The sequence below is a fragment of the Tupaia chinensis genome, unplaced genomic scaffold (assembly GCF_000334495.1).
Source record: "Tupaia chinensis unplaced genomic scaffold, TupChi_1.0 Scaffold000381_1, whole genome shotgun sequence".
In the NCBI taxonomy this organism is placed as follows: Eukaryota; Metazoa; Chordata; class Mammalia; order Scandentia; family Tupaiidae; genus Tupaia; species Tupaia belangeri.
In genome coordinates this window covers 21,836-33,131 of record NW_006159883.1, presented here as the reverse complement: position 1 = coordinate 33,131, position 11,296 = coordinate 21,836, and the positions used below count along the sequence as shown (strand labels likewise).

Below are 11,296 nucleotides of genomic sequence, written 5' to 3'. Positions count from 1 at the left end.
GACACACACACACACACACACACACACACACACACACACACTCACACACACCCCATGGGATGAGTTTTAAGCTGCCAGGTCCAGGACTCAAACCATGGTTGACTACATGGGAGTCCAGTGATGTAACCATTATGCCATCTGTTGGTCCTGAATAGATAAGATTTTTGGTTTTTAAGAGAGATTGTTATAGGGCATGTGCACTCGCCAGAGAGACAGAAACTGAGAAATCACCATCCCAGAGGAGGTGACCATGCTGCAATCTCTTCTCCATTCTGCTCCATTCTCCTCTTGGTATTTTGGGTGCACATGCACATGTGCCCGGCATGAGTTTTTTTTAGGCTACCAATTCTAGGACTTGAACCATGGTTGACCATGTGGGAGTCCAGCCACATAACCATTATGCCATTTGCTGGTCCCCAATATGTAAGAATTCTTAAGAACCTTCTGGTTGTCTTTTACTTTTTATGCTATTTTTGGCATTCTAAATAGTGATATTTTGGCGTTTTCCTTTTTTATTATATTGAGAAAAAAAATGCCTCTATGCTTAAGTATGGTAAACAGTCTTCTTTTTTTTCTTTGGAAAAAATAGGGTTTATTTATTTTAAAACTGCAAGTAGTTTAATAAAATTATTAGTATTTTGCTATAGGGTGCATGTACTTGCTAGAGAGAGAGAGGAAAAGTGAGAATGCATCCTCCAGGCGAGATAACCATATTATAATCCCTTCTCCATTCTCCTTTTGGAAGAATATGTATGCACATATGCCCAATGTGTTTTTCAAGCCTCTAAGTCTGGGCCTCAGACCATGCAGTTGACCAAATGGGATCCTGCTGCCTTAACCATCGTGCCACTGGATGACCCAAGAAGCTTTTTTTTTTTTTTTGAGAGGTTTTCTTGCTATAGGGTATGTGCGCTCGACAGACAGACAGAAGGCGAGAAATCACCCCCTTGGGGGGATGTCCACGCCACAATCCTTTCTCCACCATTCTCCTCTTGGGATCTTGGGCACACATGCACATGCGCCCACCGTGAGTTTTAAGCCACAGGGTCTGGGACGCGAACTGTGGTCGACTGCATGGGAGTCCAGCGACATAGCCATTACGCTAACTGCTGGTCCCAAAGCTTTTTTTTTTTTTTAAATCTTTTAAATAAACTAGAGACAGTGACTATCAAGAAGAATAATAATTACATTCATCATAATGTATATTTGTGTGTCAGTTCTGTTTTTATTAACTTTGGAAAATTCCAAACTTGGAATCCAGAACCTCAAATCTGTGAGTAGAATGTCTTGCTGGGCACATGAAAGTCAAAGGATTTCTCCCCCCCCCCCTTAAGAGCTATACAGGGGCCAGCAAATTGCATGATGGGTAAGGTGCTAGACTCCCACATGGCTGACTACAGTCTGCGTCCTGGACCTGACTGCTTGCTTTCTCTCTAAGTTCTTTAAAAATAAATAAGAGCTATACGTAAAAAGTTATTTTCCTTCTGTATGTCTCAGAACTTTTAAATACATTTTTAGTCCTTGTTTTGAAAGGACTAAAGAGAAGGAAACTCAATTTGCAGTCTAACACTGGGGAGACATTTCTTTTTTTTCCGAGAGGTTTTTTGCTATAGGGCATGTTTGCTCACCAGAAAGACAGAGACAGAAAGGGAGAAATCACTCTTGGGATCTTGGACCACAACACAATCCCTTGTCCTCCATTCTCCTCTTGGGATCTTGGGTACGCACGCACATGTGCCCGATGTGAGTTTTTAAGCCTCCCGGTCCGGGACTTGAACCGTGGTTGACTACATGGGAGTCCAGCGACATAGCCATTACACCAACTGCTGGTCCCAAGAGAGGCATTTCTATAATAAAATAAATCAGCAGTGTTTTGCATTTTTAAAAACTAATTTTGCTGGGACCGGCAGATAGCATAAAGATTATGTCGCTGGACTCTCTCGTAGTCTACTGTGGTTCGAGTCCTGGACCTGGCAGCCTAAAACTCAAGCTGGGCCACAATCCCTTCTTTGTTCTCTCTAGATCTTGGGCACGCATGCGCACGTGCCCAGCGTGAGTTTTAGGTTGCCAGGTCCGGGAGTCAAATCACTTGGGAGTTTAGCCACTTAGTAGATGGTGTCCCTAATTTTGCATTTTAAAAAAATAAGAATCAGCAGGTGGTTTAATGGTTATATCACTCGACTTCCAAGTAGTTGACTGTAGTTCCATTCCCAGACCTACAACTTAAAACTCAGGCTGTGTGCTTGTGTGTCCAAAAGCCTGAGAGGAGAATAGAGAAGAGATTGTAGTGTGGCCATCTCCCCAGGGAGATTTATGTCTCTCTGGTGAGCACATGTATACCCTATAGCAAAAACCTCTCTTAAAAAGGAATAACTAAGTAAGTGTAAAATTACAAAAGTCATTGAGGAATGATACTAAAACTGGAAAAAAGGAAAGGACATCACAAAATTTTAAGATTAACATGAAGATCATTATTTAACATTATATTCTGTGGATTTATCATAGGAAAATACGAACAAAATTAAGAAAAAATATAGTTTAGCAATAAGTATGTTTTGATATGTTATGTAAGCTTTTTCATATTGATATGCAGTAACATGCATAATTTTTGCTCTTTAATTTCTGAAAGTTATATGAATTTTAAAACCCAGGGGAAAAGGCATGGAAAGAATGCCTCTACACTTAAGTTCAGTATATAGTCACTTACTTTTAAAGTTACTATTATTTATTTATTTAATTTTGTTTGTCATTCTTAACTATTTTTAAATTTGACCAGAGAGAGAAAGGAAAAGTGAGAGTAAGTTACCAGATCCAGGATTTGAACCGTGGTTGGCCATGGTGGGAGTCCAGCACCTTAACACCATGCCATGTGCTGGCCCCAATAGTCACTTTTTAACTTTAAAAATTAAGTGATTAGCCAGCTTATTCTAGTTTTTTTCTTTCTTTTGTTTTTGTGTTTTTTAATTAGTTTAGTTTAGTTTGCTATAGGGCATGTGTGCTTCCTAGAGAGAGAGAAAGTGAGAGAGAGAGAAAGTGAGAAATCACCCCTAAGGGAGGATGACCATGCAGTGGTCTCTTCTCCATTCTCCTCTCTGAAATCTGGGTACACATGCACATGTGCTCAGCATGGTTTTCATGGTGCCAAGTTTGGGATTCAAACCATCAGCTATGTGGAATCTAGCTGCCTTGACCTCTATGCCACCTGCTGGCCCCATCTCTTAAAGTTAATTTTTCTTTCCTTTTTAATTTGCCAGAAGGCATGTGTGCTTCCTGAACAGAGATAGGGAAGGGAGCAGTTGAGAAAACACCAATAGGAGATCACATTGCATTCCCTTCTCCATCTCTTCCTCCTTTGTGGATTTTGGGCATGCATGCATAAGTGGCTGGCGTGTTTTTTCAAGCCACTGGGTCCGGGACCCGAACCACATGGTTGGTTCCCCATGTGGAATCTGACTGCTAGTTGGCCCTTAAATTTTATTTTTCTATTTCTTCCCTGAACCAGAGATGAGACATGGCACCCCTGACAAGTTCTGATACTGCCATTCAGTTCCTCAAATAGCCACTGATCACAGGCACATTTGTGCCTGGTATGCTCAGAGAGGTCTGCAGACTTGAACCAGGAACTTTCCCATGTGGGATTGCCTCACAGAGTGTCATGGTCTACCTTTGCACTACCATCTGGCTCACCTAGCTCTATTATTTTTTTTACATTTTTGTCAGAGGGTGACACATTTGCCAGAAAGACATGGAGAGTGAAAGTACCCCCAATGGGGGATGGTCACACCAATGTCCCCCTCACTTCCCATTTCTTCTTCCTTTTGGGATTTTGGGCATGTATGAACACATGCCCACTGTGCCTCTCAATCAACTGGCTACAAGACTCATACTGGCCTAGTTGTGGGATCTGCATGTGAAATCTTGCTGCCTTAACCATAGCTGGATGGAGGAGAAGGGATTGTAGTATGACCATTTCCCCAACCCTTGGTCTGTCTTTCCCCACCAAGCACTTTTGTCTTTTGACAAATTAAAATAACAACAATGAAAACTAGAACTTGGAGTTAGTTTTAAACAGTGTTCTGAAATATATTGTAATTATCTCACAGTATTATTTTGGAGACTTCAATTTGCCACGGGACAAGTTTTTAAAGGAACAGATAAAGCTGGATGAAGGCTGGGTACCTTTGGAGATAATGATAAAATTCAACAGGTAAAAATCTTTTAAAATATCTTTGGATTTTCTGTTAATAATGAGTGCTGCTATTGAGTCTTACAATGTTGTGTATGCCTCAGGTTAAACCGTCTAACGACAGACTTTAATGTAATAGTGGAAGCATTGAGCAAATCCAAGGCAGAACTCATGGAAATCAGTGAAGATAAAACTAAAATCAGGAGGTCTCCAAGCAAACCCCTCCCTGAAGTGACTGATGAGTATAAAAATGATGTTAAAAACAGATCTGTTTATATTGTAAGTATCCCTTTATTGCATTTAATGACTCACATTTATTTAAAAAGAAAGTTCAGTAGAGTAGATAAGAGCAATGGCTCAGAAATCACAGTTTCACCACTTAGGATGAGTCCTGACAATGTTCTTAAATCTCCCTAAGATTTATCTTCATAAATGTGGATTTTTTTCTTATCTTATAGAACTGTTGTGAGAATTAAATGAAAAAAACCATATACCTTTGGATAAGATCTGTGGAATATTGTAAGCACCCAGCACCTATCAGCAATTCTTATTTTTCAGTAGCTAAAACTGTTAGCAGTTTTCTTTAGCATATTGATTTTTAAAAAATACTTTATTAAATAAAGAAAGTTTATTCATTCATTTATTTTAATTTGACCAGAGAAGGAAGGGGGAGTGAGAAAGTAAGGTTCCAGGTTTGGGACTCGAACCGCAGTCAGTCATGTGGGAGTGTCCAGTGCCTTAACCACCACGCTACCTGCTGGTCCCAGCATACTGATTTTAAATGTTTTTTTGGTTATGGAGAATTTCAGGCATACAGAAATAAATTGAATTGTATAATGTACCATCTCCTAACTTCAGCAGTGAACACATGAATAATCTTTTGTTTTCTTTTGCTCATGATAGTGTGTGTGCGTGTACCTGAGAATGAGAGACAGACACGAGCACCCTTCACAGTATGTGGTCATAGTGCGATCCCCTTCTTCTAGCCTGTCAAAATTTAGGCATGTGCCTGGTGTGTTTCAGTTGGACCAGGTTGGGGATTCAAGCTATGGTTGCCATGTGACCCCTGGCTTTTCTTTTCTTTTTTTTTTTAAGTCAGGCTTTTTCCGACTTTTCCACTGACCACAGAACTGGCCCACGTAAATCTTGTCCTATCTCTACCCCATTGCATTATTTTGAAGCAAATCTCAGATGAGTCACTTTTTTAGCACTGGAAAATAATGTGTTTTTTTTTTAAAGTTTTTGTTAAAGGGCTTGTGTGCTAGGAAGTGGTGGGGGGGCACACATGAGACATCAACCTTAAGGGGGAATGGCCATGCTGAAATCCCTTGTCCAGTCTCCTCTCAAGGTTTTAGGCACACACAAAGGCAACCTGCGTGATTTTCAAGCCTCCACATCCGGACTCAAACTGCTCGACCAGCCACGAGGGATCCAGAGCCTTAACCTCCGTACTACCTGCTGGCCCAGAATAATGGCTTTTAACCAAGACTGCCGAAAGGGATTAGACAGGGAGGGAGAAGAGATTGATACGTATATTCTGGCTTCATTTCAAGACAAAATAAATGGTTCTGGTAAATTATTTACTTGAAAAATCACTGTATTTTCCCCTACTCTTACAGAAAGGCTTCCCAACTGATGCAACCCTTGATGATATAAAGGAATGGTTAGAAGGTAAAGGTGAAATACTAAATATTCAGATGAGAAGAACATTGCAGAAAGCATTTAAGGTATGATTGTGTTACACTGACTTTTCTTCTTTTTGGCTAGAAGTCATGTGAATATGCCAGAGAGAGGGGGTATGTTGTATCCCCTGGGGAATAGTTGCGCCTCAATTCCTTCTCCATCTCTTTTTCCTGTCTGGATTTTGGGAACCCTTGCACTTATACATGACTTGGGTGTTTCTTTTTCTTTTCTTTTCTTTTTTTTAAAAAATTTGTGGAGAGGTTTTTGCTATAGGGTATGTGAGCTCGCCAGCCAGCCAGAAAGCGATGCATCACACACACTACCCCCACCCCCCGGGGAGGAATGACCATACTGCAGTCCCTTCCCCTGTTGGGATCTTGGGCATGCATGCACATGCCCCTGGCGTGAGTTTAAGCCACTGGGTCCAGGACTCAAACCATGGTCAACTAGGTGGGAGTCCAGCGACATAGCCATTACGCTAACTGCTGGTCCCCCAACTTGGGTGTTTCTTAAGCTGCTAAGTCTGGGGCTTGAAACAAAAGGTTGACTTGTTGGCTCCATCTGCCCTAAGCACCTAGCCTTGGAGCCAGCCCAATGTAGACTTTTTCCAATTGTGAAAACACATAGAACATTACTTTTAACCTATTACTTTTAACCATTTCCTTTTTATAGGGATCAATATTTGCTGTGTTTGAAAACATTGCATCTGCAAAGAAGTTTGTAGAGACTCCTGGTCAGAAGTACAAAGGCACAGAGATGTTAATACTTTTCAAGTAAGTCTTTCTGTTGATATTTCTTCTGGTAATTTAGTTATGTGGAATTGACACACTAGGGTAATGAGCATGGAGTAGCATGCCCTGTTTTAGTATCCTTAGGATCCTTAGGCATCCTTTCAGATATGCTAGTTCTTTGCCTAGTCTAAGATACTTACTTTATATATGAAACTTAACAGGCTAGATGCTAAAATTTAGGCTTTTTGTGTGGTTGAAAAATAAATCACTATACCGTCCTGCCCCCTCCCGCACCCCCCCCCATGGGGGGGCAGGTGCTTGCTATAGGGGGCATGCGCTCGCTGGAAAGACAGAGATAGAAAGTGAGAAATCATCCCTCAAGGGGGCATGGCTATACCGCAATTCCTTCTCCATTCTCTTGGGATCTTGGGCACACACGCACATGCGCCCGGCGTGAGTTTAAGCCACCAGGTCCGGGACTCGAACCGCGGTTGACTACATAGGAGTCCAGCGACATAGCCATTATGCTAACTGCTGGTCCCACTCTATACCGTTTTCATCTGTGCTTCTTTTTCTTTCTTTTTTGGAGAGTTTATTAATATTATTTTATTGAAGTTGACCAGAGATTGAGAAGGAAAGTGAGAAAGCAAGCTACCAGGTCTGGGACTTGAACCATGATCAGCCATGTGGGAGTCCAGCTGTCTTAATCACGATGCCACCTGCTGGCCCCAAGAGAATTTTGCCATGTGGCATATGCACTTGTTGAAGAGACAGAGAGATACAGAATGCAAGAAATCACCCTCCCAGGGAATATGGCCACACCACAATCTCTTGTCTTCTGTTCCCTTGAGATTTTGGGCACTCATACAGACCCAGTGTGAGTTTCAAGCCTCTGGGCTGAGGACTCAAACCGCAGTTAACCCCATGGGAGTCCAGCACCTTAACCACCATACCACCTGCTGGTTTGTCCCTTTTTTTTTAAAGAAAAATTTTTGTTATAGGGTGTGTGTGCTCTCCAGAGAGAGAGACAAAAAGTGAATGGGACCAGCGAGGGTCTGGCATGTGGCATGACGGTTAAGGTGCTGGATACTTTCACATGACCACCATGATTTGAGTCCTGGACCTGCTGACTTGCTTTCTCAACTGCCCTCTCTCTCTGTGTGTCTTTATAAGGTCAAATTTAAATGAGTGAATGAATAAATAAAACAAATAATTCTTAAGAGAAAAAGTGAGAAATCATCCCTGGGTGGAGTGGGGATGGCCATACTGCAATCCTTTCTCCTCCATTTTCCTCTCAGGATTTTGGGTATACATACATACACTCCCTATGTGAGTTTCAAGCCTCTGGGCCTGGTACTTGAACTGGTGTTGACCATGTGGGAATCCAGCACCTTAACCACTATGCAACCTGCTGGCCCCTGTATTTATTTTTTATAATGTATATATGTCTGTATTTTTATAGTGTATAATGCATTTTTATGTGTGGGTATAAAAATGAATACCAACTAGAGCATTTTTGTTATTAATTCACCCATAGCTCCCTACTTTTGCATTTGTACAATCTTCTAAATGCTGTGTACTGAACACGACTGAGAGGTGCACTGTGATGAGTCATGCTATCAGTATTAAATTCTCTTAAGTGCAACTATTCTTGGGTCTTCAAGAATTTCAGATTTCTCACCCTTTGTAAAATTAATATAGAAAATTCTGAAACAAAATAAACATCAGATTAACATGAGACTACTAATGGATTCAGGCTTTCTTTTTGGAATAGCAATGGCTGTACAACTCTGACTATGCTTTAAAAATTCAGTAAACATGCCCTGGGCTACTACATAGAAAAACATGTAACTTCCTGGTGTATTTTGAATTTTTAGGTCATCATATTGATAGAAAATGTGTAACATTGCTTATATATCCCTTAGGGAAGATTACTTTGCAAAAAAAAATGCAGAAAGAAGACAGCATAAAGTAGAAGCAAAATTAAGAGCTAAACGGTAAGTATATTGAACTAATTGTGACATTTTGATTTCCTTAAAGCTTTGAAAAGGGTAGAGTTAGTGATTCTGGGAAGAGCTGATGAGCTCTGAAATGAGTAGTAAGTAGGCTTCTTTCTTGCTAGTGAAACATTGCAATCTTAAACTGCTTTAATAATCTGGGGGCCACATTGTGTTTTAGTGTAGCACTAGAGGATTAGACAACCTAAAGACTTGAGTTTGGTTATTAAGTAGTTTAGTGAACATGATCAAGATTAACTTTATTAGGATTTTTATTTTTTTATTTTTATTTTTTTTATTTTTTTTTTTTTAGACAGGGTCACACTATGTCACGATCCTCCTACCTCAGCCTCCCGAATCGCTGGGACAACAGGCGCGCGCCACCACGCCCGGCACTTTCAGACAGGGCCTCGCTATATTCCCCACGTGCCCCACGCTGGCCGCGAACTCGCAATCCTCCTGCCTCAGCTTACCGAGCAGCCGCGACTACTTCCTGGTGTATTTTGAATTTTTAGGTCATCATATTGATAGAAAATGTGTAACATTGCTTATATATCCCTTAGGGAAGATTACTTTGCAAAAAAAAATGCAGAAAGAAGACAGCATAAAGTAGAAGCAAAATTAAGAGCTAAACGGTAAGTATATTGAACTAATTGTGACATTTTGATTTCCTTAAAGCTTTGAAAAGGGTAGAGTTAGTGATTCTGGGAAGAGCTGATGAGCTCTGAAATGAGTAGTAAGTAGGCTTCTTTCTTGCTAGTGAAACATTGCAATCTTAAACTGCTTTAATAATCTGGGGGCCACATTGTGTTTTAGTGTAGCACTAGAGGATTAGACAACCTAAAGACTTGAGTTTGGTTATTAAGTAGTTTAGTGAACATGATCAAGATTAACTTTATTAGGATTTTTATTTTTTTATTTTTATTTTTTTTATTTTTTTTTTTTTAGACAGGGTCACACTATGTCACGATCCTCCTACCTCAGCCTCCCGAATCGCTGGGACAACAGGCGCGCGCCACCACGCCCGGCACTTTCAGACAGGGCCTCGCTATATTCCCCACGTGCCCCACGCTGGCCGCGAACTCGCAATCCTCCTGCCTCAGCTTACCGAGGCCTACAGGCTCGCGCCACCACCAACACCACCAACAACGCCAACGCGCCCGACTTTCAGGGTGGGCCAGGAATTGAGCCCGGGCCTCCCATGTTGCCTCAGCCTGCCAAGTAGCTGTGTCTACCAGAGCACGCTACTGCAGCTGGCCCAATTTTATTAGGATTTAATTTTCTTATTATGATAAATGAAAACACATTCTAATTACATCATTTTTATTTTTTTTATTTTTTATTATTATTTTTTTTAGACAGGGTCTCACTATGTCGCGATCCTCCCACCTCAGCCTTCAGAGTCGCTGGGACAACAGGCGCACACCACCACGCCAGCACCACCACCACCGCCACCATCACCACCACCACCACCACCACTGCCACCGCCACCGCTCCCGGCTTTCAGGGTGGGCCAGGAATAAATCCCGGGGTTGCCCTGTGGCCTTAGCCTGCCAAGTAGCAGCGTTTACCCAGCGTGTGCTACCATGGCTAGGCTAACTTTATTAGGGATTAATTTTTTATGTAAAATGGAATGTGTTATAATTAGAACATTTTTATTTGTAGAGAGCAAGAAGAAAAACAGAAGTTAGCAGAAGATGCTGAAATGGTAAGTATATATTCTTGTTGTATAATACATCTATAATTCAAAGTTATAACTAAAAAATCTGGGATTTTGCTAGAGTACATGCACTTGCCAGAGGGAAAGGGAGAAAGCACCGCCTCCATGAGGCATGATCATGCTGCAGTCCCTTTTCCTCCATTTCTTTATCCCGTTGGGTTTTTGGGTATACACACACATACACACGGCATGTTTTTTGAGCGTTTGGACTAGGATTCAGACCACGGTTGGTCATATGAGATCCAGCTTCCTTAACCAAGCCACATTGCTGGCCCAGATTTGCCCATTTTTGAGTTTTTGGGTTTTTTTATTTCCAGAGTGTACCTGTGCTGTGCTGACCAGAGAGAGGGAGGGAAGAAAGCACTCCTTAGTGGGGCATTGTCATGAGACAATCCCTTCTGGGTTTCTCCATACTGTCATATGATTTTGGGCATGCATGTACACATGCATAAGTGTGTTTTAGGCCACATGGGTCTGGCTTTCTTAGTCACCAAGCCAGGGGATCGGCCTTTTTTATTCTTAAAGTTTGTTTATTTTTTCTAAGATAGGTGGACAGACAGATAGGCACTCTCAACAGGATTTTCACACTACAGTCTACCTCCAATTCTGGGCATGTACAGAGAAGGGTGTAAATCCATGACCTTCCTGTGTGTTCCAGCAGCGCAGAACTATGCATTACTTCTGTGCTACCTGCTGGTCTCTCTTTAAGGAAAATATGTAAGATGTATGGTTGTCACTGCACTCATGTAATATACAAATAGTATTGCCTAGAATTACTTAAACCCAGAGACAGTTTATAACTAGATTTACACAGGTAGTAACTAATTGTCACTCAAAAGGCTGTGTCTATAGCCTTTAAGGGAGCCCAGATCCTACTTGGCCAGCTATGATTTGAACCCACTTGAGGCAGTTGCTACCTAGCAGCCTGCCTGCCTAAAGTTCTTTTGGATATTCTTCTTTGGCCCTGGCAGGTTGAAAA

At 41.4% G+C, this 11,296-nt stretch overlaps 1 protein-coding gene across 3 annotated transcripts in view; it reads left to right on the top strand.

The window, feature by feature from the left end:
- Positions 1 to 11,296, top strand: part of SSB (small RNA binding exonuclease protection factor La) — a 21,550-nt gene that overhangs the window by 3,589 nt on the left and 6,665 nt on the right. For 2 of the 3 annotated variants that reach the window (XM_014589786.2, XM_014589787.2), the window contains 5 exons: positions 4,104 to 4,207; positions 4,291 to 4,465; positions 5,806 to 5,913; positions 6,542 to 6,642; positions 8,526 to 8,597. In XM_014589786.2, the coding sequence (XP_014445272.1) occupies positions 4,104 to 4,207; positions 4,291 to 4,465; positions 5,806 to 5,913; positions 6,542 to 6,642; positions 8,526 to 8,597 (560 nt within the window). Of the gene's footprint in view, positions 1 to 4,103; positions 4,208 to 4,290; positions 4,466 to 5,805; positions 5,914 to 6,541; positions 6,643 to 8,525; positions 8,598 to 10,262; positions 10,306 to 11,296 lie in introns of all 3 variants that reach the window. The other variant, XM_027773838.1, reaches the window with a different exon arrangement.